This window comes from Oncorhynchus tshawytscha, linkage group LG26, assembly GCF_018296145.1.
Source record: "Oncorhynchus tshawytscha isolate Ot180627B linkage group LG26, Otsh_v2.0, whole genome shotgun sequence".
Lineage (NCBI taxonomy): Eukaryota > Metazoa > Chordata > Actinopteri > Salmoniformes > Salmonidae > Oncorhynchus > Oncorhynchus tshawytscha.
In genome coordinates this window covers 52,063,817-52,089,454 of record NC_056454.1, presented here as the reverse complement: position 1 = coordinate 52,089,454, position 25,638 = coordinate 52,063,817, and the positions used below count along the sequence as shown (strand labels likewise).

The window sequence follows — 25,638 nt, the reverse complement described above, 5'->3', positions numbered from 1 at the left end:
CTATAGGCTACTGCTCTCTCTGTTGGAGCTGTGGTGACTGCTATAGGCTACTGCTCTCTCTGTTGGAGCTGTGGTGACTGCTATAGGCTACTGCTCTCTCTGTTGGAGCTGTGGTGACTGCTATAGGCTACTGCTCTCTCTGTTGGAGCTGTGGTGACTGCTATAGGCTACTGCTCTCTCTGTTGGAGCTGTGGTGACTGCTATAGGCTACTGCTCTCTCTGTTGGAGCTGTGGTGACTGCTATAGGCTACTGCTCTCTCTGTTGGAGCTGTGGTGACTGCTATAGGCTACTGCTCTCTCTGTTGGAGCTGTGGTGACTGCTATAGGCTACTGCTCTCTCTGTTGGAGCTGTGGTGACTGCTATAGGCTACTGCTCTCTCTGTTGGAGCTGTGGTGACTGCTATAGGCTACTATTCTCTCTGTTGGAGCTGTGGTGACTGCTATAGGCTACTGCTCTCTCTGTTGGAGCTGTGGTGACTGCTATAGGCTACTATTCTCTCTGTTGGAGCTGTGGTGACTGCTATAGGCTACTATTCTCTCTGTTGGAGCTGTGGTGACTGCTATAGGCTACTGCTCTCTCTGTTGGAGCTGTGGTGACTGCTATTGGCTACTGCTCTCTCTGTTGGAGCTGTGGTGACTGCTATTGGCTACTGCTCTCTCTGTTGGAGCTGTGGTGACTGCTATAGGCTACTATTCTCTCTGTTGGAGCTGTGGTGACTGCTATAGGCTACTATTCTCTCTGTTGGAGCTGTGGTGACTGCTATAGGCTACTATTCTCTCTGTTGGAGCTGTGGTGACTGCTATTGGCTACTGCTCTCTCTGTTGGAGCTGTGGTGACTGCTATTGGCTACTGCTCTCTCTGTTGGAGCTGTGGTGACTGCTATTGGCTACTGCTCTCTCTGTTGGAGCTGTGGTGACTGCTATTGGCTACTGCTCTCTGTTGGAGCTGTGGTGACTGCTATAGGCTACTGCTCTCTCTGTTGGAGCTGTGGTGACTGCTATAGGCTACTGCTCTCTCTGTTGGAGCTGTGGTGACTGCTATAGGCTACTGCTCTCTCTGTTGGAGCTGTGGTGACTGCTATTGGCTACTGCTCTCTCTGTTGGAGCTGTGGTGACTGCTATTGGCTACTGCTCTCTCTGTTGGAGCTGTGGTGACTGCTATTGGCTACTGCTCTCTCTGTTGGAGCTGTGGTGACTGCTATTGGCTACTGCTCTCTCTGTTGGAGCTGTGGTGACTGCTATTGGCTACTGCTGTCTCTGTTGGAGCTGTGGTGACTGCTATTGGCTACTGCTCTCTCTGTTGGAGCTGTGGTGACTGCTATAGGCTACTGCTCTCTCTGTTGGAGCTGTGGTGACTGCTATTGGCTACTATTCTCTCTGTTGGAGCTGTGTGAGGTGACTGCTATTGGCTACTATTCTCTCTGTTGGAGCTGTGGTGACTGCTATTGGCTACTGCTCTCTCTGTTGGAGCTGTGGTGACTGCTATAGGCTACTGCTCTCTCTGTTGGAGCTGTGGTGACTGCTATAGGCTACTATTCTCTCTGTTGGAGCTGTGGTGACTGCTATAGGCTACTGCTCTCTCTGTTGGAGCTGTGGTGACTGCTATAGGCTACTGCTCTCTCTGTTGGAGCTGTGGTGACTGCTATAGGCTACTGCTCTCTGTGTGTTTTATAATTTTCTCAAATTTTACTTTTTGACGGTGTCATTAGAGTTCCCAGAATGTCCTTCTCCTCTTTGTCTCTTGAACACACACACACACACACACACACACACACACACACACACACACACACACACACACACACACACACACACAGCAGAAGGGGAAGAGACTTGTCCAGAAACCTATTGATTCAGCAGATACTGAAAAATGACTCTACATGTACAGTAACATAAACCGAAGAAATACAGAAATGAAACAATCTATAAGTTCTCACAATATAAACAATGACATTTCTTTTAAAGTTTCATAACGTGGTTAAAAATGATATCTACAATGTACACTGAGTGGACAAACCATTAGGAATACCTGCTCTTTCCATGACAGTGACCCTCCAGGTGAATCCAGGTGAAAGATATGATCCCTTATTGATGTCATCAATCAGTGTAGATGAAGGGGAGGTTTGTGTCAAAGAACTACAACGCTGCTGGGTTTTTAACGCTCAACAGTTTCCTTTGTGAACGGTCCACCACCCAAAGGACACCCAGCCAACTTGACGCCAGTGTGGGAAGCGTTGGAGTCAACATGGTTCAGCATCCCTGGGGAACGCTTTCAACACCTTGTAGAGTCAACATGGACCAGCATCCCTGCTTTCAACACCTTGTAGAGACAACATGGACCAGCATCCCTGTGGAACACTTTAGACACCTTGTAGAGTCCATGACCCCGACGTATTGAGGCTGTTCTGAGGGGAAAAGGGAAGGGGGTTCAACTCAATATTATGAAGGTGTTCCTAATGTTTTGTGCCCTCAGTGTAGTTTTGTTACCAGAGGCAAGTCATCCTGTAACATGTGGAGTTCTGCTTGACTTCTGCTTTACTTCTACTTGTTCTGCTTGTTCTGCTTGACTTCTGCTTGACTTCTGCTTGACTACTCCCTGGCAACTCTCTGGGTGGAACTCATCACTGTTCTGTCTCCCTCCAGTTCTCATCTCATCATGTCTACTCCCTGGCAACTCTCTGGGTGGAACTCATCACTGTTCTGTCTCCCTCCAGTTCTCATCTCATCATGTCTACTCCCTGGCCACTCTCTGGGTGGAACCCATCACTGACATCACTGTTCTGTCTCCCTCCAGTTCTCATCTCATCATGTCTACTCCCTGGCCACTCTCTGGGTGGAACTCATCACTGTTCTGTCTCCCTCCAGTTCTCATCTCATCATGTCTACTCCCTGGCCACTCTCTGGGTGGAACTCATCACTGTTCTGTCTCCCTCCAGTTCTCATCTCATCATGTCTACTCCCTGGCCACTCTCTGGGTGGAACTCATCACTGTTCTGTCTCCCTTCAGTTCTCATCTCATCATGTCTACTCCCTGGCCACTCTCTGGGTGGAACCAATCACTGACATCACTGTTCTGTCTCCCTCCAGTTCTCATCTCATCATGTCTACTCCCTGGCCACTCTCTGGGTGGAACCAATCACTGTTCTGTCTCCCTCCAGTTCTCATCTCATCATGTCTACTCCCTGGCCACTCTCTGGGTAGAACCAATCACTGTTCTGTCTCCCTCCAGTTCTCATCTCATCATGTCTACTCACTGGCCATTCTCTGGGTGGAACTCATCACTGTTCTGTCTCCCTTCAGTTCTCATCTCATCATGTCTACTCCCTGGCCACTCTCTGGGTGGAACCAATCACTGTTCTGTCTCCCTCCAGTTCTCATCTCATCATGTCTACTCCCTGGCCACTTCCTGGGTGGAACCAATCACTGACATCACTGTTCTGTCTCCCTCCAGTTCTCATCTCATCATGTCTACTCCCTGGCCACTCTCTGGGTGGAACTCATCACTGTTCTGTCTCCCTTCAGTTCTCATCTCATCATGTCTACTCCCTGGCCACTCTCTGGGTGGAACCAATCACTGACATCACTGTTCTGTCTCCCTCCAGTTCTCATCTCATCATGTCTACTCCCTGGCCACTCTCTGGGTGGAACCCATCACTGACATCACTGTTCTGTCTCCCTCCAGTTCTCATCTCATCATGTCTACTCCCTGGCCACTCTCTGGGTGGAACTCATCACTGTTCTGTCTCCCTCCAGTTCTCATCTCATCATGTCTACTCCCTGGCCACTCTCTGGGTGGAACTCATCACTGTTCTGTCTCCCTCCAGTTCTCATCTCATCATGTCTACTCCCTGGCCACTCTCTGGGTGGAACTCATCACTGTTCTGTCTCCCTCCAGTTCTCATCTCATCATGTCTACTCCCTGGCCACTCTCTGGGTGGAACCCATCACTGCCAGCAGCAACCTGTAAGTTTAGTCTACCTGCTATCCTTCTGTCAACCAATAACTGACTAGCCTGTTCTAGCAAGGGAGAGTATGGGGTTGAGGTCTGGTAACACCAGACTAATCAATAACTAATGTAAACTCAGCTAAAAAATAAACGTCCTTTCACTGTCAACTGAGTTTATATTCAGCAAACTTAACATGTGTAAATATTTGTATAAACATAACAAGATTCAACAACTGAGACATAAACTGAACAAGTTCCACAGACATGTGACTAACACAATTGTTATATTGTGTCCCTGAACAAAGGGGGGTCAAAATCAAAAGTAACAGTCAGTATCTGTTGTGGCCACCAGCTGCATTAAGTACTGCAGTGCATCTCCTCCTCATGGACTGCACCAGATTTGTCAGTTCTTGCTGTGAGATGTTACCCCACTCTTCCACCAAGGCACCAGCAAGTTCCCGGACATTTCTGGGGGGAATGGCACTAGACCTCACCCTCCGATCCAACAGGTTCCAGACGTGCTCAATGGTATTGAGATCTGGGCTCTTCACTGGCCATGGCAGAATACTGATATTCCTGTCTGCAGGAAATCACTCACAGAACGAGCAGTAAGGCTGGTGGCATTGTCATGCTGGAGGGTCGTGTCAGGATGAGCCTGCAGGAAGGGTACCACATGAGGGAGGAGGATGTCTTCCCTGTAACGCACAGCATTGAGATTGCCTGCAATGACAACAGGCTCAGTCCGATGATGCTGTGACACACCTTCCCAGACCATGACGGACCCTCCACCTCCAAATCGATCCCGCTCCAGAGTACAGGCCTCGGTGTAACGCTCATTCCTTTGACGATAAACGCGAATCCGACCAACACCCCTAGAAAGCTTGTTTTTAAATCTCCTACTGTTCTATCTAATGTTGTCTTCTTCTGCCCCCCAGGTATGGAATTAAGGTGACAACTCCAGAGGAGAGTTTCACTCTGATAGCATCCTCACCTCAGGAGAAGGTACAGCTCTCAGTGTAGTGTCTGGTTGACACACCTCACAATCCCAACTCTGATAGCATCCTCTCCTCAGGAGAAGGTACAGCTCTCAGTCTAGTGTCTGGTTGACACACCTCATAATCCCAACTCTGATAGCATCCTCTCCTCAGGAGAAGGTACAGCTCTCAGTCTAGTGTCTGGTTGACACACCTCATAATCCCAACTCTCCCAGTATATCCACATCAGACTAACCACAGCTGTCTTTGACTCTTAAGGTGGACGTGTTATCCCACTGTGTCCCTCTGTCCCTCTAGGCTAAGTGGCTGAGGGCTATTAACCAGGCCGTGGAGGCGGTGTTGACCGGAGAGGGGAGCGGTCCTGGGGTCCCCGCTGTCTCTCGTACCGCCTCCTACATCTTCTACAAAGACCTACGTCTGAAGGATGCCTCCTACTCAGGCCGCTGGCTGTCTGGCAAACCCCACGGCAAGTGAGTCTAAAGGAGGGACGGGTTTACAGAGAACATTACAGAGAACCTTACAGAGAACCTTACAGAGAACTTTACAGAGAACCTTACCGAGAACCTTACCGAGAACCTTACCGAGAACCTTACAGAGAACCTTACCGAGAACCTTACCGAGAACCTTACCGAGAACCTTACAGAGAACCGAGAACCTTACCGAGAACCTTACAGAGAACAGGGGACTGAAGGTGTTCTAAGACCAGTCGTTTGTATTAGCTAGATTATTTACACTTTCTAGTAGGTCTATCCTTAACATACAATTCTGCATTATTGTATAATAAGGACAAACTACACTTTTTGTTTTGTTGACAGATTGTCTTCTTCTTTTTCGAACAGAGGGATCATGAAATGGCCAGATGGCAGAAAGTTCACGGGGACCTTTAAACAAGGACTGGAGGACGGGTCAGTGTTAGCCCGATTAATGCAGAGTTCAGAGTTCACAGTGGTTAAACCAGGCAGTGTGAGAGGCATGGTCAACATGCAGATGTTGTAACCAATGTGTTTTTGTCTCTTGTGCCTGTAGCTATGGAGACTGTATAATGCCAAACAAGATCCTCAACAAGAGTGATCGTTACCAGGGCCACTGGCGAGATGGGAAGATGCATGGCTTTGGGACATACAGGTGAGTTACTGTGTTCACCTGTATATACTACAGACAGGGAGTTACTGTGTTCACCTGTATATACTACAGACAGGGAGTTACTGTGTTCACCTGTATATACTACAGACAGGGAGTTACTGTGTTCACCTGTATATACTACAGACAGGGAGTTACTGTGTTCACCTGTATATACTACAGACAGGGAGTTACTGTGTTCACCTGTATATACTACAGACAGGGAGTTACTGTGTTCACCTGTATATACTACAGACAGGGAGTTACTGTGTTCACCTGTATATACTACAGACAGGGAGTTACTGTGTTCACCTGTATATACTACAGACAGGGAGTTACTGTGTTCACCTGTATATACTACAGACAGGGAGTTACTGTGTTCACCTGTATATACTACAGACAGGGAGTTACTGTGTTCACCTGTATATACTACAGACAGGGAGTTACTGTGTTCACCTGTATATACTACAGACAGGGAGTTACTGTGTTCACCTGTATATACTACAGACAGGGAGTTACTGTGTTCACCTGTATATACTACAGACAGGGAGTTACTGTGTTCACCTGTATATACTACAGACAGGGAGTTACTGTGTTCACCTGTATATACTACAGACAGGGAGTTACTGTGTTCACCTGTATATACTACAGACAGGGAGTTACTGTGTTCACCTGTATATACTACAGACAGGGAGTTACTGTGTTCACCTGTATATACTACAGACAGGGAGTTACTGTGTTCAGGTCAGGTGTATGATTATAGTTCTCTCCAGGTATGTTACAGGTGAATGATTGTAGTTCTCTACAGGTATGATTGTAGTTCTCTCCAGGTATGTTACAGGTGGATGATTGTAGTTCTCTCCAGGTATGTTACAGGTGGATGATTGTAGTTCTCTCCAGGTATGTTACAGGTGGATGATTGTAGTTCTCTCCAGGTATGTTACAGGTGAATGATTGTAGTTCTCTCCAGGTATGATTGTAGTTCTCTTCAGGTATGATTGTAGTTCTCTCCAGGTATGATTGTAGTTCTCTCCAGGTATGTTACAGGTGAAGGATTGTAGTTCTCTCCAGGTATGATTGTAGTTCTCTCCAGGTATGCTACAGGTGTATGATTGTAGTTCTCTCCAGGTATGTTACAGGTGAATGATTGTAGTTCTCTCCAGGTATGATTGTAGCTCTCTCCAGGTATGTTACAGGTGGATGATTGTAGTCTCTCCAGGTATGTTACAGGTGAATGATTGTAGTTCTCTCCAGGTATGCTACAGGTGTATGATTGTAGTTCTCTCCAGGTATGTTACAGTTTATGATTGTAGTTCTCTCCAGGTATGATTAGTTCTCTCCAGGTATGCTACCGGTGTATGATTGTAGTTCTCTCCAGGTATGATTGTAGTTCTCTCCAGGTATGATTGTAGTTCTCTCCAGGTATACTACAGGTGTATGTTTGTAGTTCTCTCCAGGTATGTTACAGGTGAATGATTGTAGTTCTCTCCAGGTATGATTGTAGCTCTCTCCAGGTATGTTACAGGTGTATGATTGTAGTTCTCTCCAGGTATGTTACAGGTGAATGATTGTAGTTCTCTCCAGGTATGATTGTAGTTCTCTCCAGGTATGTTACAGGTGAATGATTATAGTTCTCTCCAGGTATGATTGTAGTTCTCTCCAGGTATGTTACAGGTGAATGATTGTAGTTCTCTCCAGGTATGATTGTAGTTCTCTCCAGGTATGTTACAGGTGAATGATTGTAGTTCTCTCCAGGTATGCTACAGGTCAGGTGTATGATTGTAGTTCTCTCCAGGTACGCTACAGGTCAGGTGTATGATTGTAGTTCTCTACAGGTATGCTACAGACGGGTGTATGATTGTAGTTCTCTCCAGGTATGTTACAGGTATGATTGTAGTTCTCTACAGGTATGCTACAGGTGTATGGTTGTAGTTCTCTCCAGGTATGCTACAGGTGTATGGTTGTAGTTCTCTCAATGTATGTTACAGGTGTATGATTGTAGTTCTCTCCAGGTATGATTGTAGTTCTCTCCAGGTATGCTACAGGTCAGGTGTATGATTGTAGTTCTCTACAGGTATGCTACAGACGGGTGTATGATTTTAGTTCTCTCCAGGTATGATTGTAGTTCTCTACAGGTATGCTACAGGTGTATGGTTGTAGTTCTCTCAATGTATGTTACAGGTGTATGATTGTAGTTCTCTCCAGGTATGATTGTTGTTCTCTCCAGGTATGTTACAGGTGTATGATTGTAGTTCTCTACAGGTATGCTACAGACGGGTGTATGATTGTAGTTCTCTCCAGGTATGATTGTTGTTCTCTTCAGGTATGCTACAGGTGTATATTTGTAGTTCTCTCCAGGTATGCTACAGGTGTATGATTGTAGTTCTCTCCAGGTACGCTACAGGTCAGGTGTATATTTGTAGTTCTCTCCAGGTATGTTACAGGTGAATGGTTGTAGTTCTCTCCAGGTATGATTGTAGTTCTCTCCAGGTATGCTACAGGTGTATGTTTGTAGTTCTCTCCAGGTATGCTACAGGTCAGGTGTATGATTGTAGTTCTCTACAGGTATGCTACAGACAGGTGTATGATTGTAGTTCTCTCCAGGTATGCTACAGGTGTATGATTGTAGTTCTCCTCAGGTATGATTGTAGTTCTCTCCAGGCATGCTACAGGTCAGGTGTATGATTGTGGTTCTCTCCAGGTATGTTACAGGTGTATGATTGTAGTTCTCTCCAGGTATGATACAGGTGTATGATTGTAGTTCTCTACAGGTATGCTACAGACAGGTGTATGATTGTAGTTCTCTCCAGGTATGCTACAGGTGTATGATTGTAGTTCTCCTCAGGTATGATTGTAGTTCTCTCCAGGCATGCTACAGGTCAGGTGTATGATTGTGGTACTCTCCAGGTATGTTACAGGTGTATGATTGTAGTTCTCTCCAGGTATGTTACAGGTGAATGATTGTAATTCTCTCCAGGTATGATTGTAGTTCTCTCCAGGTATGTTACAGGTGGATGATTGTAGTTCTCTCCATGTATGTTACAGGTGGATGATTGTAGTTCTCTCCAGGTATGTTACAGGTGTATGATTGTAGTTCTCTCCAGGTATGATACAGGTGAATGATTGTAGTTCTCTCCAGGTATGATACAGGTGAATGATTGTAGTTCTCTCCAGGTATGATACAGGTGAATGATTGTAGTTCTCTCCAGGTATGTTACAGGTGAATGATTATAGCTCTCTCCAGGTATGATTGTAGTTCTCTCCAGGTATGCTACAGGTGTATGGTTGTAGTTCTCTCCAGGTATGCTACAGGTGTATGGTTGTAGTTCTCTCCAGGTATGTTACAGGTGAATGATTGTAGTTCTCTCCAGGTATGCTACAGGTCAGGTGTATGAGGGATCCTTCCATGAGAACATCCGTCAGGGCCATGGGATGCTGAGCTCTGGGAAGCTGATTGGTTCTTCTTCCAGTGTTTTCGTTGGCCAGTGGCTTCAAGACAAGAAGATGGGATATGGAGTGTTTGATGACATCACTAGGTATAGTACAGCGCTTGATTGACTTGATTTGTCATCGAAAACGTACATCTGTGGTTTCTTAGCCTGGTCTCAAATCTTTTGATGAAAACGTACATCTGTGGTTTCTTAGCCTGGTCTCAGATCTGTTGATACAAACGTACAGCTGTAGTTGAAAAGCCTGGTCACAGGTCTGTGGTTGAATAGCCTGGTCTCAGGTCTGTGGTTGAATAGCCTGGTCTCAGGTCTGTGGTTGAAAAGCCTGGTCTCAGGTCTGTGGTTGAATAGCCTGGTCTCAGGTCTGTGGTTGAATAGCCTGGTCTCAGGTCTGTGGTTGAATAGCCTGGTCTCAGGTCTGTGGTTGAATGGCCTGGTCTCAGGTCTGTGGTTGAATAGCCTGGTCTCAGGTCTGTGGTTGAATAGCCTGGTCTCAGGTCTGTGGTTGAATAGCCTGGTCTCAGGTCTGTGGTTGAATAGCCTGGTCTCAGGTCTGTGGTTGAATAGCCTGGTCTCAGGTCTGTGGTTGAATGGCCTGGTCTCAGGTCTGTGGTTGAATGGCCTGGTCTCAGGTCTGTGGTTGAATGGCCTGGTCTCAGGTCTGTGGTTGAATGGCCTGGTCTCAGGTCTGTGGTTGAATGGCCTGGTCTCAGGTCTGTGGTTGAATGGCCTGGTCTCAGGTCTGTGGTTGAATGGCCTGGTCTCAGGTCTGTGGTTGAATGGCCTGGTCTCAGGTCTGTGGTTGAATGGCCTGGTCTCAGGTCTGTGGTTGAATGGCCTGGTCTCAGGTCTGTGGTTGAATGGCCTGGTCTCAGGTCTGTGGTTGAATGGCCTGGTCTCAGGTCTGTGGTTGAATGGCCTGGTCTCAGGTCTGTGGTTGAATGGGCCAGGTCTGTGGTTGAATGGTCTCAGGTCTGTGGTTGAATGGGTCTGGTCTGTGGTTGAATGGCCTGGTCTGTCTGGTTGAATGGCCTGGTCTCAGGTCTGGTTGAATGGCCTGGTCTGTGGTTGAATGGCCTGGTCTGTGGTTGAATGGCCTGGTCTGTGGTTGAATGGCCTGGTCTGTGGTTGAATGGCCTGGTCTGTGGTTGAATGGCCTGGTCTGTGGTTGAATGGCCTGGTCTGTGGTTGAATGGCCTGGTCTGTGGTTGAATGGCCTGGTCTCAGTGTGGTTGAATGGCCTGGTCTGTGGTTGAATGGCCTGGTCTGTGGTTGAATGGCCTGGTCTGTCTGGTTGAATGGCCTGGTCTGTGGTTGAATGGCCTGGTCTGTGGTTGAATGGCCTGGTCTGTGGTTGAATGGCCTGGTCTGTGGTTGAATGGCCTGGTCTGTGGTTGAATGGCCTGGTCTGTGGTTGAATGGCCTGGTCTGTGGTTGAATGGCCTGGTCTGTGGTTGAATGGCCTGGTCTGTGGTTCAGGTCTGTGGTTGAATGGCCTGGTCTGTGGTTGAATGGCCTGGTCTCAGGTCTGTGGTTGAATAGCCTGGTCTGTGGTTGAATGGCCTGGTCTCAGGTCTGTGGTTGAATGGCCTGGTCTGGTCTGTGGTTGAATGGCCTGGTCTCAGGTCTGTGGTTGAATGGCCTGGTCTGTGGTTGAATAGCCTGGTCTCAGGTCTGTGGTTGAATAACCTGGTCTCAGGTCTGTGGTTGAATGGCCTGGTCTCAGGTCTGTGGTTGAATGGCCTGGTCTCAGGTCTGTGGTTGAATAGCCTGGTCTGTGGTTGAATGGCCTGGTCTCAGGTCTGTGGTTGAATGGCCTGGTCTCAGGTCTGTGGTTGAATAGCCTGGTCTCAGGTCTGTGGTTGAATAGCCTGGTCTGTGGTTGAATAGCCTGGTCTCAGGTCTGTGGTTGAATGGCCTGGTCTCAGGTTGAATATCCTGGTCTCAGGTCTGTGGTTGAATGGCCTGGTCTCAGGTCTGTGGTTGAATAACCTGGTCTCAGGTCTGTGGTTGAATGGCCTGGTCTCAGGTCTGTGGTTGAATGGCCTGGTCTCAGGTCTGTGGTTGAATAGCCTGGTCTCAGGTCTGTGGTTGAATAGCCTGGTCTCAGGTCTGTGGTTGAATAGCCTGGTCTCAGATCTGTGGTTGAATAGCCTGGTCTCAGGTCTGTGGTTGAATGGCCTGGTCTCAGGTCTGTGGTTGAATGGCCTGGTCTCAGGTTGCTGCTCTGCTTTGCTCCAGTCCATCTGTCTTGTTTCAGAGGAGAGAAGTACATGGGCCTGTGGACTGATGACCAGCGACAAGGCAGTGGTGTGGTAGTCACTCAGTTTGGTCTTTACTATGAAGGGACCTTCAGCAACAACAAGATGGTGGTGAGTCATTATATCTTTTAGGCTGTAGATCAGCTTTAATATTGCAAATAGATTGTGATTTCTATCAATGTAATTATCTGCATTATTTCCAATCCCTCATATATATTTTGGGGGGGTAAATATATATAAATATACTGTATATATATTTTCCTTTATTATTGTCCCCTAACCCTACCATCCCTCTTCTAATTGGAGTAAACTAATAAACAACAACACTTAGGCTTCTACTTCCTGTTTATACATACTATATACATTTTACTGTCACAACCTAGTTTATATGTTTGTTTTTAATCCCATTCTTCAGCTACCCTCAACCCTTCCTATCTAACTTGATCTCAATGTTGAATGTAATATTTTCTCTGTTAGGGTACTGGTCTGCTAGTATCTGATGATGACACAGCTTTTGAGGGAGAGTTCTCAGAAGACTGGACCCCTAATGGCAAGGTAAGGTATAGATAGAGAGGGATGCAGGGTAGCCTAGTGGTTAGAGTGTTGAACAAGGCAGTTAACCCACTGTTCCTAGACCAGTTAACCCACTGTTGCTAGACCAGTTAACCCACTGTTCCTAGACCAGTTAACCCACTGTTCCTAGACCAGTTAACCCACTGTTCCTAGGCCAGTTAACCCACTGTTCCTAGGCCAGTTAACCCACTGTTCCTAGGCCAGTTAACCCACTGTTCCTAGGCCAGTTAACCCACTGTTCCTAGGCCAGTTAACCCACTGTTCCTAGGCCAGTTAACCCACTGTTCCTAGGCCAGTTAACCCACTGTTCCTAGGCCAGTTAACCCACTGTTCCTAGGCCAGTTAACCCACTGTTCCTAGGCCAGTTAACCCACTGTTCCTAGGCCAGTTAACCCACTGTTCCTAGGCCAGTTAACCCACTGTTCCTAGGCCAGTTAACCCACTGTTCCTAGGCCAGTTAACCCACTGTTCCTAGGCCAGTTAACCCACTGTTCCTAGGCCAGTTAACCCACTGTTCCTAGGCCAGTTAACCCACTGTTCCTAGACCAGTTAACCCACTGTTCCTAGGCCAGTTAACCCACTGTTCCTAGGCCAGTTAACCCACTGTTCCTAGGCCAGTTAACCCACTGTTCCTAGGCCAGTTAACCCACTGTTCCTAGGCCAGTTAACCCACTGTTCCTAGGCCAGTTAACCCACTGTTCCTAGGCCAGTTAACCCACTGTTCCTAGACCAGTTAACCCACTGTTCCTAGGCCAGTTAACCCACTGTTCCTAGGCCAGTTAACCCACTGTTCCTAGACCAGTTAACCCACTGTTCCTAGACCAGTTAACCCACTGTTCCTAGACCAGGTAACCCACTGTTCCTAGACCAGGTAACCCACTGTTCCTAGACCAGGTAACCCCACTGTTCCTAGACCAGGTAACCCACTGTTCCTAGACCAGGTAACCCACTGTTGCTAGACCAGTTAACCCACTGTTGCTAGGCCAGTTAACCCACTGTTCCTAGGCCAGTTAACCCACTGTTCCTAGGCCAGTTAACCCACTGTTCCTAGGCCAGTTAACCCACTGTTCCTAGGCCAGTTAACCCACTGTTCCTAGGCCAGTTAACCCACTGTTCCTAGGCCAGTTAACCCACTGTTCCTAGGCCAGTTAACCCACTGTTCCTAGGCCAGTTAACCCACTGTTCCTAGGCCAGTTAACCCACTGTTCCTAGGCCAGTTAACCCACTGTTCCTAGGCCAGTTAACCCACTGTTCCTAGGCCAGTTAACCCACTGTTCCTAGGCCAGTTAACCCACTGTTGCTAGGCCAGTTAACCCACTGTTGCTAGGCCAGTTAACCCACTGTTGCTAGGCCAGTTAACCCACTGTTCCTAGGCCAGTTAACCCACTGTTCCTAGGCCAGTTAACCCACTGTTCCTAGGCCAGTTAACCCACTGTTCCTAGGCCAGTTAACCCACTGTTCCTAGACCAGTTAACCCACTGTTCCTAGGCCAGTTAACCCACTGTTCCTAGACCAGTTAACCCACTGTTCCTAGGCCAGTTAACCCACTGTTCCTAGACCAGTTAACCCACTGTTCCTAGGCCATCATTTTGTTCTTAACTAACTAGCCTCGGTCAATAACTTTTCGAGCAGCTGACCAATTACGTGAGACGTTAGTCGTCAGAATTGACGCCCTCTGTCAGAAGACACTGCATTAAATACTAATCTTGTGTTGCCGTCTGTCCACAGGGTTACCTGTCCATGTCCAATGGAGACTCCATAGAGGGTCTGTTTAGTGGAGAGTGGACCTCAGGGCTGAAGATCACGGGAACCTACATGAAGCCTAATCTCTATGAACTTGACAAGAAGCAATCAACCAGGGTGCTGTAAGGATCGTCTTCTTTATACTCTAGAAATCTAATGTCATCTGGTGTAAAGTGTGAGCTTTCATCTCTTCCTGCGCGTCTCTCTCTCTGCCTCTCTCTGACTGTCTGTCTGTGGCTCTCTGACTGTCTGTCTGTGGCTCTCTGCCTGTCTGTCTGTGGCTCTCTGCCTGTCTGCCTGTGGCTCTCTGCCTGTCTGCCTGTGGCTCGCTGCCTGTCTGCCTGTGTTTCTCTACAGTGAGGCTGTCTGTGTTTCTCTACAGTGAGTTGGGCCGTCTAGCCGTATGCCCAGAGCAGAAGTGGAAGGCAGTGTTCTCAGAGTGTTGGAGCAGGCTGGGCTGTGAGGCCCCGGGACAGCCTGAGGAGAGAATGAGGGCCTGGGAAAACATCGCTGTTACACTCACCACAGGACGCAGAGACAGGTACACACACATACACACATACCTTGACAATTTTTCTTAATGTTTAAACTGCAATTTTATATATACTGAACAAAAATATAAACAAAAATATAACTATTTTCAAAGAGTTGAAAATAAATAATACATAAATTCATTAGGCCCTAATCTATGGATTTCACATGACTGGGCAGGGGCCTGGGAGGGCATGGGCCCACCCACTGGGGAGCCAGGCCAAGCCAATCAGAATGAGTTTTTCCCCACAAAAAGGGCTTTATTACAGACAGAAATACTCCTCAGTTTCATCAGCTGTCCTGGTGGCTGGTCTCAGATGATCCCTCAGGTGAAGAAGCCGAATGTGGAGGTCCTGAGCTGGCGTGGTCTGTGGTTGTGAGGCCGGTTGGACGTACTGACAAATTATCTAAAATGACGTTGGAGGCGGCTTATGGTAGAGAAATGAACATTACATTCTCCGCCCAACAGCTCTGGTGGACATTCCTGCAGTCAGCCAATTGCACACAACCTCAAAACGTGTATATTTTTTGTTCATTATACTTTCATAGAATGTTTTAACGGGTCAGTGGACCAATCAGACGAGTCTTTGTAAGTCCTGTTGGGATCCTAAAGCAAAACAACCAACACGTACGTGTTCGAGAGAGTCTCACCTTTCCACAGAGGGGTCATATTAGTGTGTAGCCTGAACTGTTGGGACCCGACAGACAGAAGTTAGTGTGTTCTTAGTAGTCTTAGGGTAATGACCTGTCTAACCCCGGGGTAATGACCTGTCTAACCCCGGGGTAATGACCTGTCTAACCCCGGGGTGATGTCCTGTCTAACCCCGGGGTGATGTCCTGTCTAACCCCGGGGTGATGTCCTGTCTAACCCCGGGGTGATGTCCTGTCTAACCCCGGGGTGATGTCCTGTCTAACCCCGGGGTGATGACCTGTCTAACCCCGGGGTGATGACCTGTCTAACCCCGGGGTGATGACCTGTCTAACCCCGGGGTGATGACCTGTCTAACCCCGGGGTGATGACCTGTCTAACCCCGGGGTGATGACCTGTCTAACCCCGGGGTGATGACCTGTCTAACCCCGGGGTGATGACCTGTCTAACCCCGGGGTGATGACCTGTCTAACCCCGGGGTGATGACCTGTCTAACCCCGGGGTGATGTCCTGTCTAACCCCGGGGTGATGACCTGTCTAACCCCGGGGTGATGACCTGTCTAACCCCGGGGTGATGACCTGTCTAACCCCGGGGTGATGACCTGTCTAACCCCGGGGTGATGACCTGTCTAACCCCGGGGTGATGTCCTGTCTAACCCCGGGGTGATGACCTGTCTAACCCCGGGGTGATGACCTGTCTAACCCCGGGGTGATGACCTGTCTAACCCCGGGGTGATGTCCTGTCTAACCCCGGGGTGATGTCCTGTCTAACCCCGGGGTGATGTCCTGTCTAACCCCGGGGTGATGTCCTGTCTAACCCCGGGGTGATGTCCTGTCTAACCCCGGGGTGATGTCCTGTCTAACCCCGGGGTGAGGACCTGTCTAACCCCGGGGTGAGGACCTGTCTAACCCCGGGGTGAGGACCTGTCTAATAGTTTGTAGGCCAAACTGTCTCCTGGTCTGACAAACACCTCTCTAACTCGGTCACCTTTCACCTCAGATGGGATGTCTCCTGGTCTGACAAACACCTCTCTAGTTCTGTCCCCTTTCACCTCAGATGGGATGTCTCCTGGTCTGACAAACACCTCTCTAACTCGGTCACCTTTCACCTCAAATGTGAAAGTGCGACATCTGCGGATGCGGTGGACTGAGACCACCCAGACCATGCAAAAAAAATATGTGTCTTGCTTTATGCAGATTTTTGTATTATGTTCATTTACACACCTGAACAAACACTCACGGTGCATGGTTTCTATAGTGATGGGTCTATGATGTCTGTCTCCAGTCCAGAGCTGCTGAGCAGGTCTCAGAGTCGAGTCCTAGAGAAGCTGGAGGTGATTCCTCAACACACAGGTCCAGTTACTGCTAGGGGGTATGACGTCATCCAACGATACCTCACCAAGGTGAATAACACACATTTTACACACCGTACTGTAGGTCAACAGGGTAGCAGACTGATATGGTCAACAGCTGTCAAGGGTAGCAGACTGATAGCAGACTGATAAGGTCAACAGCTGTCAAGGGCAGCAGACTGATAGGGTCAACAGCTGTCAAGGGTAGCAGACTGATAAGGTCAACAGCTGTCAAGGGTAGCAGACGGATAGCAGACTGATAAGGTCAACAGCTGTCAAGGGTAGCAGACTGATAAGGTCAACAACTGTCAAGGGTAGCAGACTGATAGCAGACAGATAAGGTCAACAGCTGTCAAGGGTAGCAGACTGATAGCAGACTAAGGTCAACAGCTGTCAAGGGTAGCAGACTGAGGGTCAACAGCTGTCAAGGGTAGCAGACTGATAAGGTCAACAGCTGTCAAGGGTAGCAGACTAAGGTCAACAGCTGTCAAGGGTAGCAGACTGATAAGGTCAACAGCTGTCAAGGGTAGCAGACTGATAAGGTCAACAGCTGTCAAGGGTAGCAGACTGATAAGGGCAACAGCTGTCAAGGGTAGCAGACTGATAAGGGCAACAGCTGTCAAGGGTAGCAGACTGATAAGGTGAACAGCTGTCAAGGGTAGCAGACTGATAGGGTCAACAGCTGTCAAGGGTAGCAGACTGATAGGGTCAACAGCTGTCAAGGGCAGCAGACTGATAAGGTCAACAGCTGTCAAGGGTAGCAGACTGATAGGGTCAACAGCTGTCAAGGGTAGCAGACTAAGGTCAACAACTGTCAAGGGTAGCAGACTGAAAGCAGACTGATATGGTCAACAGCTGTCAAGGGTAGCAGACTGTTAGCAGACTGATAAGGTCAACAGCTGTCAAGGGTAGCAGACTGATAGCAGACTGATAAGGTCAACAGCTGTCAAGGGTAGCAGAATGAGGGTCAACAGCTGTCAAGGGTAGCAGACTGATAAGGTCAACAGCTGTCAAGGGTAGCAGACTGATAAGGTCAACAACTGTCAAGGGTAGCAGACTGATAGCAGACTGATATGGTCAACAGCTGTCAAGGGTAGCAGACTGTTAGCAGACTGATAAGGTCAACAACTGTCAAGGGTAGCAGACTGATAGCAGACAGATAAGGTCAACAGCTGTCAAGGGTAGCAGACTGATAAGGTCAACAGCTGTCAAGGGTAGCAGACTGAGGGTCAACAGCTGTCAAGGGTAGCAGACTGATAGGGTCAACAGCTGTCAAGGGTAGCAGACTAAGGTCAACAGCTGTCAAGGGTAGCAGACTGATAGGGTCAACAGCTGTCAAGGGTAGCAGACTGATAGGGTCAACAGCTGTCAAGGGTAGCAGACTGATATGGTCAACAGCTGTCAAGGGTAGCAGACTGATAAGGTCAACAGCTGTCAAGGGTAGCAGACTGATAGGGTCAACAACTGTCAAGGGTAGCAGACTGATAGGGTCAACAGCTGTCAAGGGTAGCAGACTGATAAGGTCAACAGCTGGCAAGGGTAGCAGACTGATAGGGTCAACAGCTGTCAAGGGTAGCAGACTGATATGGTCAACAGCTGTCAAGGGTAGCAAACTGATAGGGTCAACAGCTGTCAAGGGTAGCAGACTGATAGCAGACTGATAAGGTCAACAGCTGTCAAGGGTAGCAGACTGATAGCAGACTGATATTCCCAGTATACCTAGTTATGTTTCGACATGATACGCTAACAGATTGGGGCTGTTGTTGCGTAAGACCTTGTGCTAGATGATTTGTCTGTAGATGATTCTTCTTCTTCCCCTCATTGCACCTCTCTTCTCCATCATCCTCCTCCTCCCCTGTCCTGTCCTTCTCCAGGCCTGCGAAACCCCCCTCCACCCATTGGGGGGGTTACTGGAGACCCTCGTGACTGTGTACAGGATTACCTATATAGGGGTAGGATCTAACAGAAGGTTGCTACAACAGGCTGTGGAAGAGATCAGGTCCTACCTCATACGGATCTTCCAGCTGGTCAGGTACAGGACACTAGATGTTGTACCACTGTCTAGACTGATGCCCCAGTATAGAGAGATACTACAGGTTCAGTACACTAGATGTAGAGATACTACAGGTACAGGACACTAGATGTTGTACCACTGTCTAAACTGATGCCCCAGTATAGAGAGATGCTACAGGTACAGGACACTAGATGTAGAGATGCTACAGGTACAGGACACTAGATGTAGAGATGCTACAGGTACAGGACACTAGATGTTGTACCACTGTCTAAACTGATGCCCCAGTATAGAGAGATGCTACAGGTACAGGACACTAGATGTAGAGATACTACAGGTACAGGTACAGTACACTAGATGTAGAGATACTACAGGTACAGGTACAGGACACTAGATGTAGAGATACTGCAGGTACAGGACACTAGATGTAGAGATACTACAGGTACAGGACACTAGATGTAGAGATGCTACAGGTACAGGACACTAGATGTAGAGATGCTACAGGTACAGGACACTAGATGATATGTTCCACAGCACCTGTTGTCTAATTACAGGGATATGTTCCACAACACCTGAGTGACATGTTCTCACCTCATCCTCTCTGTTGTCCAGGTTTCTGTCTCCCCTCATCCTCTCTGTGTTGTCCAGGTTTCTGTCTCCCCTCATCCTCTCTGTGTTGTCCAGGTTTCTGTCTCCCCTCATCCTCTCTGTGTTGTCCAGGTTTCTGTCTCCCCTCATCCTCTCTGTGTTGTCTAGGTTTCTGTCTCCCCTCATCCTCTCTGTGTTGTCCAGGTTTCTGTCTCCCCTCATCCTCTCTGTGTTGTCCAGGTTTCTGTCTCCCCTCATCCTCTCTATGTTGTCCAGGTTTCTGTCTCCCCTCATCCTCTCTGTGTTGTCCAGGTTTCTGTCTCCCCTCATCATCTCTGTTGTCCAGGTTTCTGTCTCCCCTCATCATCTCTGTTGTCCAGGTTTCTGTCTCCCCTCATCATCTCTGTTGTCCAGGTTTCTGTCTCCCCTCATCATCTCTGTTGTCCAGGTTTCTGTCTCACCTCATCCTCTCTGTGTTGTCCAGGTTTCTGTTCCCTGACCTCCCTGACGAGGGAGGTGTTATTCACCCTGACCCCAAAGGATCCTCAGAAACAGACCAACAAGGGTGAGTCTACACTTTATACTTCATAACCTTTATCCGCCCTCTACAGTCCCAGTCATGGTACTGGATTCCAATATGATGGACGTTATATTACTGTATATAGTGCATGGCTTTGTTAGTGTTTATTGTCACACACACAGTTGAATAATATTTGTGGACCATCAAAGTTCCATCAAACACCATGTTGGGCGTGACTGGCTAGAATAGGGTGTCTGTCTTGGTCAGATGAGTCTGCCTTGGTCAGATGAGTCTGCCTTGGTCAGATGAGTCTGCCTTGGTCAGATCAGCTTTCTGTATTCAGACTTTTTACTTCTGTATATTAATATAATTAGTCCCCTTCCTCTGTGTGAATCCCTCCTTTCCACTGTCTGCGTGTCTGTCTGCGTGTCTGTCTGCGTGTCTGTCTGCTTGGCTGCCTGTGTCTGTCTGTCTGCGTGTCTGTCTGCTTGGCTGCCTGTCTGCGTGTCTGTCTGTCTCTGTCTGCGTGTCTGTCTGTCTGTCTGTCTGTCTCTGTCTGCCTGTCTGTGTCTGGCTGCCTGTCTGTCTGCCTGTCTGTCTGCCTGTCTGTCTGTCTGCGTGTCTGTCTGTCTGTCTGCCTGTCTGTCTGCGTTTCTGTCTATCTGCGTTGTGTGTCACTCCCTACCTCCTGTCCTTTATGGTAGCTTGGTGGTGAGTAGCTCCACTCTCCTACTACCAGTCCTGCTGCCCAGGCTGTACCCTCCTCTGTTCACCCTGTATGCCTTGGACAAGGAGAGAGAGGAGGAGGTGTACTGGGACTGTGTCCTGAGGCTCAACAAACAGCCTGACCTGGGCCTGTTGGCCTTCCTGGGGGTCCTACAGTAAGTTAAATATGGAGGCACACACATACACATGGGTATACCGTATATACTACACAGACACACTAGGCTTGTGCGGTATACCGTATATACTACACAGATAACTATTTATCTGAAGTTTTTCAATACATTTTAATATTTGTATCTGCTTTTTAAGGTAATTCCTGGAGTCAACTTGTGCAATGCATGATTTATTTTCATTTTTTATTTCACCTTTATTTAACCAGGTCGGCCAGTTGAGAACAAGTTCTCATTTACAACTGCGATCTGGCCAAGATAAAGCAAAGCAGCGCGACACAAACAGTTACACATGGAATGAACAAACATACAGTCAATAACACAATAGAAAAAGTCTATATACAGTGTGTGTAAATGAGGTAGGATAAGAGAAGTAAGGCAATAAATAGACGATGGTTGTGAAGGAGATAAAGCAGAGCACGTTCTTCATGTCACCTTTCACATTCTTTTACATTATGAAGTTTACCGTAGTTCGCCAGAACAGTTTAAATTTACATTTGCATTTGGAAAGTATTCAGACCCCTTGACTTTTTACACATTTTGTTATATTAGAGCCTTATTCTAAAATGGATTAAATTGTTTTTTCCCCCTCATCAATCTAAACACAATACCCCATAATGACATCACAATACCCCATAATGACATCACAATACCCCATAATGACATCACAATACCCCATAATGACATCACAATACCCCATAATGACATCACAATACCCCATAAGGACATCACAATACCCCATAATGACATCACAATACCCCATAAGGACATCACAATACCCCATAAGGACATCACAATACCCCATAATGACATCACAATACCCCATAAGGACATCACAATACCCCATAATGACATCACAATACCCCATAAGGACATCACAATACCCCATAATGACATCACAGTACCCCATAATAACAAAGCAAAAACAGGTTTTTAGACATTTTTGCAAATAAAATAAAAATACTGAAATATAACATTTCTATAAACATTCAGACCCTTTACTCAGTACTTTGTTGAAGCACCTTTGGCAGAGATTACAGCCTTGAGTCTTCTTGGGTATGACACTACACGCTTGGCAAATCTGTATTTTGGGGAGTTTCTCCCATTCTCCTCTGCAGATCCTCTGCTCTGTTTGGATGGGGGGGAGTTTCTCCCAGGTTCTCCAGGCTCTGGCTGCAGATTCAGAGACTTGTCCCAAGCTCTGTCAGGGTCGTTGGTTGGATGGTGAACCTTCACCCCAGTCTGAGGTCCTGAGCGCTCTGGAGCAGGTTTTCATTAAGGATCTCTCTGTACTTTGTTCCATTCTACATCACCACAGCATGATGCCACCACCATGCTTCACCGTAGGGATGGTGCCAGGTGACGCTGATTGGTGGAGTGCTGCAGAGATGGTTGTCCTTCTGGAAGGTTCTCCCATCTCCACAGAGGAACTCTGGAGGTCTGTCAGTGACCATCAGGTTCTTGGTCACCTCCCTGAGGCCCTTCTCTCCTGATTGTTCAGTTTGGCCGGACGGCTCTAGGAAGAGTCTCGGGGAGTGTCGTGGAATATTTCTGATTCAAAGGAAAGAGACTTATAGATTTCTACAAATATTTAATATTGATTAATTATTGCAGTAATGAAGCTGGTCGACCCCCCACACTCTGAAGTGTGATGCAGAGAGCTCAAACAAGCAGGGTTAGGTTGCCACTCTTTTTAGTCCACCTGAGTCCCTGTGACAAAGAACAGATATGTAATATCATGAAAGGGTACTTTGTGCTGTCACGCAACAGACAGCAAGATGTACATGGTGCCAAATGTGCCAAATTACTACTTCGTTATCCAGAAATACCAACTAGGTCCTTTCCTCAAAATGATAAAGCCCAGTGTTCACTGTGCGATGTGGGAGAAATAAACTGGAGGGCCTGGCAGACAGGCCAACATTTCAGTCTTTAGGTTTTATCACCATTGTCTCAATCAACTGTCAGCATTAAGCCTCTGAGGCCTCTAAGAAAAACCGACAAGTGTGAAAGTACTTTATTTAACCAGGTAAATTGACTGAGAACACGTTCTCTTAACAGCAACGACTTGGGGAATAGTTACAGGGGAGAGGAGGGGGGGATGAATAAGCTGGGGATGATTAGGTGATGGTATGAGGGACAGCTTGGGAATTTAGCCAGGACACCAGGGTTACTCTTACGATAAGTGCCATGGGGTCTTTAGTGACCACAGAGAGTCAGGACAGCCGTTTAACTTCCCATCTGAAAGACAGCATCCAACACAGGGCAATATCCCTAATCACTGCCCTGGGGCATTGGGATATTTTTTTTCGACCAGAGGGAAGAGCACCTCCTACTGGCCCTCCAACACCACTTCCAGCAGCATCTGGTCTCCCATCCAGTGACTGAACAGGACCAACCCTGCTTAGCTTCAGAATCAAGCCAGCAATGGGATGCTGGGTTGTATGGTCCTGGTTATAAATACTACTAATAAGTACAATTAAGAATACATTGTAATGTAATATAAATCAATGTGGTATGGGATGCAGGGTGGTATGCTGCTACTCTAGTAGACTAGAATAGAGTAGAGTAGAGAATAATGTTGTAATTTCCACCATAGTGGTTCCAAACTTTTTCCATTTAACTTCTTGGCGCACTGATCATTTTCAAATTGCAGAGCGCCAAATTCAAATTAAATTACTAAAAATATTTATTTTTCATGAAATCACAAGTGCAATATAGCAAAACACAACTTAGCTTGTTGTTAATCCACCTGGCGTATCAGATTTCAATAAAGCTTTTCGGCGAAAGCATACCAAGCGTTTATGGAAGGACATCTCTCTCAGTAGACAAAACATCACAAACAGCTAGCAGCCAAGTAGATTGGTCACGAAAGTCAGAAAAGTAATCAATTAAATTGCTTACCTTTGATGATCTTCGGATGTTTGCACTCACGAGACTCCCAGTTACACAATAAATGTTCCTTTTGTTCCATAAAGATTATTTTCATATCCAAAATACCTCCATTTGGTTGGCGCATTCAGAAAATCCACAGGCTCGAGCGGTCACGACATCGCAGATGAAAATTCCAAATAGTAAAGTTCGTAGAAACATGTCAAACCTTTTTTATAATCAATCCTCAGGTTGTTTTTTACAACATATAATCTATAATATATCAACCGGGACTGTAGCTGCTTCAATAGGAGAGAGAAAATATCTGCTCCAAGCTGTTGTACATGCAAAACTCTGCTTCACCCAGACATCCACTGACGCAATGTGATCTTTCTCGCTCATTTTTCAAAATAAAAGACTGAAACTATGTCTAAAGACTGTTCATACCATGGGAAAGCCATAGGAAAATGAATCTGGTTGATATCCCTTTAAATGATATCCCTTTAAATGGAGCGAAGGCAGGCAATGGAACAGAGAGCTTTCAGGAAAAACAGCCGGGTTGGATTTTCCTCAGGTTTTCCCCTGCAATATCAGTGTTTTCTATCCTAATCTGACAATTATATGCATATTCTAGATTCTGGGCCTGAGAAATAGGCAGTTTAATTTGGGTACATTTTTCATCCAAACATTAAAATACTGCCCCCTACTCAACAGGTTAAGAATGATAGAGGCCACTGTGTTCTTGGGGACCTTCAATGCTGCAGAAATGTTTTGGTCCCCTTCCCCAGATCTGTGCCTTGACACAATCCTGTCTCGGAGCTCTACGGACAATTCCTTTGACCTCATGGCTTGGTTTTTGGCCTGACATGCACTGTTAACTGTGGGACCTAATATAGACAGGTGTGTGCCTTTCCAAATCATGTCCAATCAATTTAATTTACCACAGGTGGACTCCCATCAAGTTGTAGAAACATCTCAAGGATGATCAATGGAAACAGGATACACCTGAGCTCAATTTCAATTTCATTGCAAAGGGTCTGAATTCTTTCCGACATTTTAGTCATTTAGCTCTCTAACACTCTTATCCAGAGCGACTTACAATTAGTGCGTTCATCTACAGATAGCTAGGTGAGACAACAATACATCACAATCGTATTATCAATACATCGTGTTATCAATACATCACAAAAGTTATCAACAAAGTCAGTGCTAGTAGAAAAACAAATTGAGTGCCGTCCGCTTTACCTCCGGAGATAATTATCTTCAGTAATCGTCACAGCCGTGTATATTCCCCCTCAAGCCGATACCACGACGGCTCTCAAGGAACCACACTGGACTTTGTGCAAACTGGAAACCAAATATCCTGAGGCTTGCATGTATTTGTAGTTTGGGACTGTGATAAATTAAATCTGAGGAAAACCATTGTTACAAGGCCCTCCCCCGCCCTCCCTTCTTCAAATCAGATCATGCCTCTGACCAATCGGAATCCATGCTTCAAGATGTTTTGATCACGCGGACTGGGATATGTTCCGGGTTGCCTCTGAGAATAACATAACATTGATGTATACACTGATACGGTGACTGAGTTCATCAGGAAGTGCATAGTGGATGTTGTTCCCACCGTGACTATTAAAACCTACCCAAACCATGGCAGCATTTGCACAATACTGAGAACCACCGCATTTAACCATGGCAAGGTGACTGGGAATATGGTTAAATACAAACAGTGTAGTTATTCCCTCCGTAAGGCAATCGGAGGCAAAACATCAGTACAGAGACAAAGTGGAGTCGCAATTCAACGGGTCAGACACATGGCGTATTCTACTGGTCAAAAGGTTTAGAACACCTAGCAGCCAATCGGTGGTGTTCAATGTTTTCAATGTAGGTCTACATTCCATGAGAAACAAACATGCAGGGCTTGACATTAACCTGTTTATCCTGTTTATCCACTGAGAATGTTGTTGTGTTGTTTTATGCAAGAAGCCACTTTACAAAATAAAATGTATTATTAAAATGTATTATTATTCCAATACCAATATTACAGAGAATCAGACAAATTATGCTCCCCCTGCCTATTGGCTACTGAGCTTATTCAAGCCTGTCTCAAAATACAACACTGCCACTTTAAGACAAAAAA

General features: G+C 46.9%; 1 protein-coding gene across 1 annotated transcript in view; it reads left to right on the top strand.

Annotated features, from left to right (window-relative positions):
- The window catches only part of als2a (alsin Rho guanine nucleotide exchange factor ALS2 a), a 79,097-nt gene that overhangs the window by 36,217 nt on the left and 17,242 nt on the right, over window positions 1-25,638 (top strand). Inside the window, exons 18-31 of the mRNA XM_042306817.1 lie at window positions 3,896-3,963; window positions 4,882-4,948; window positions 5,239-5,411; window positions 5,781-5,846; window positions 5,968-6,066; window positions 9,432-9,596; window positions 11,770-11,881; window positions 12,248-12,325; window positions 14,072-14,208; window positions 14,469-14,627; window positions 16,552-16,669; window positions 18,493-18,650; window positions 19,702-19,782; window positions 20,442-20,618. Of these exons, the coding sequence (XP_042162751.1) occupies window positions 3,896-3,963; window positions 4,882-4,948; window positions 5,239-5,411; window positions 5,781-5,846; window positions 5,968-6,066; window positions 9,432-9,596; window positions 11,770-11,881; window positions 12,248-12,325; window positions 14,072-14,208; window positions 14,469-14,627; window positions 16,552-16,669; window positions 18,493-18,650; window positions 19,702-19,782; window positions 20,442-20,618 (1,658 nt within the window). The remainder of the gene's footprint in view (window positions 1-3,895; window positions 3,964-4,881; window positions 4,949-5,238; window positions 5,412-5,780; window positions 5,847-5,967; window positions 6,067-9,431; window positions 9,597-11,769; window positions 11,882-12,247; window positions 12,326-14,071; window positions 14,209-14,468; window positions 14,628-16,551; window positions 16,670-18,492; window positions 18,651-19,701; window positions 19,783-20,441; window positions 20,619-25,638) is intronic.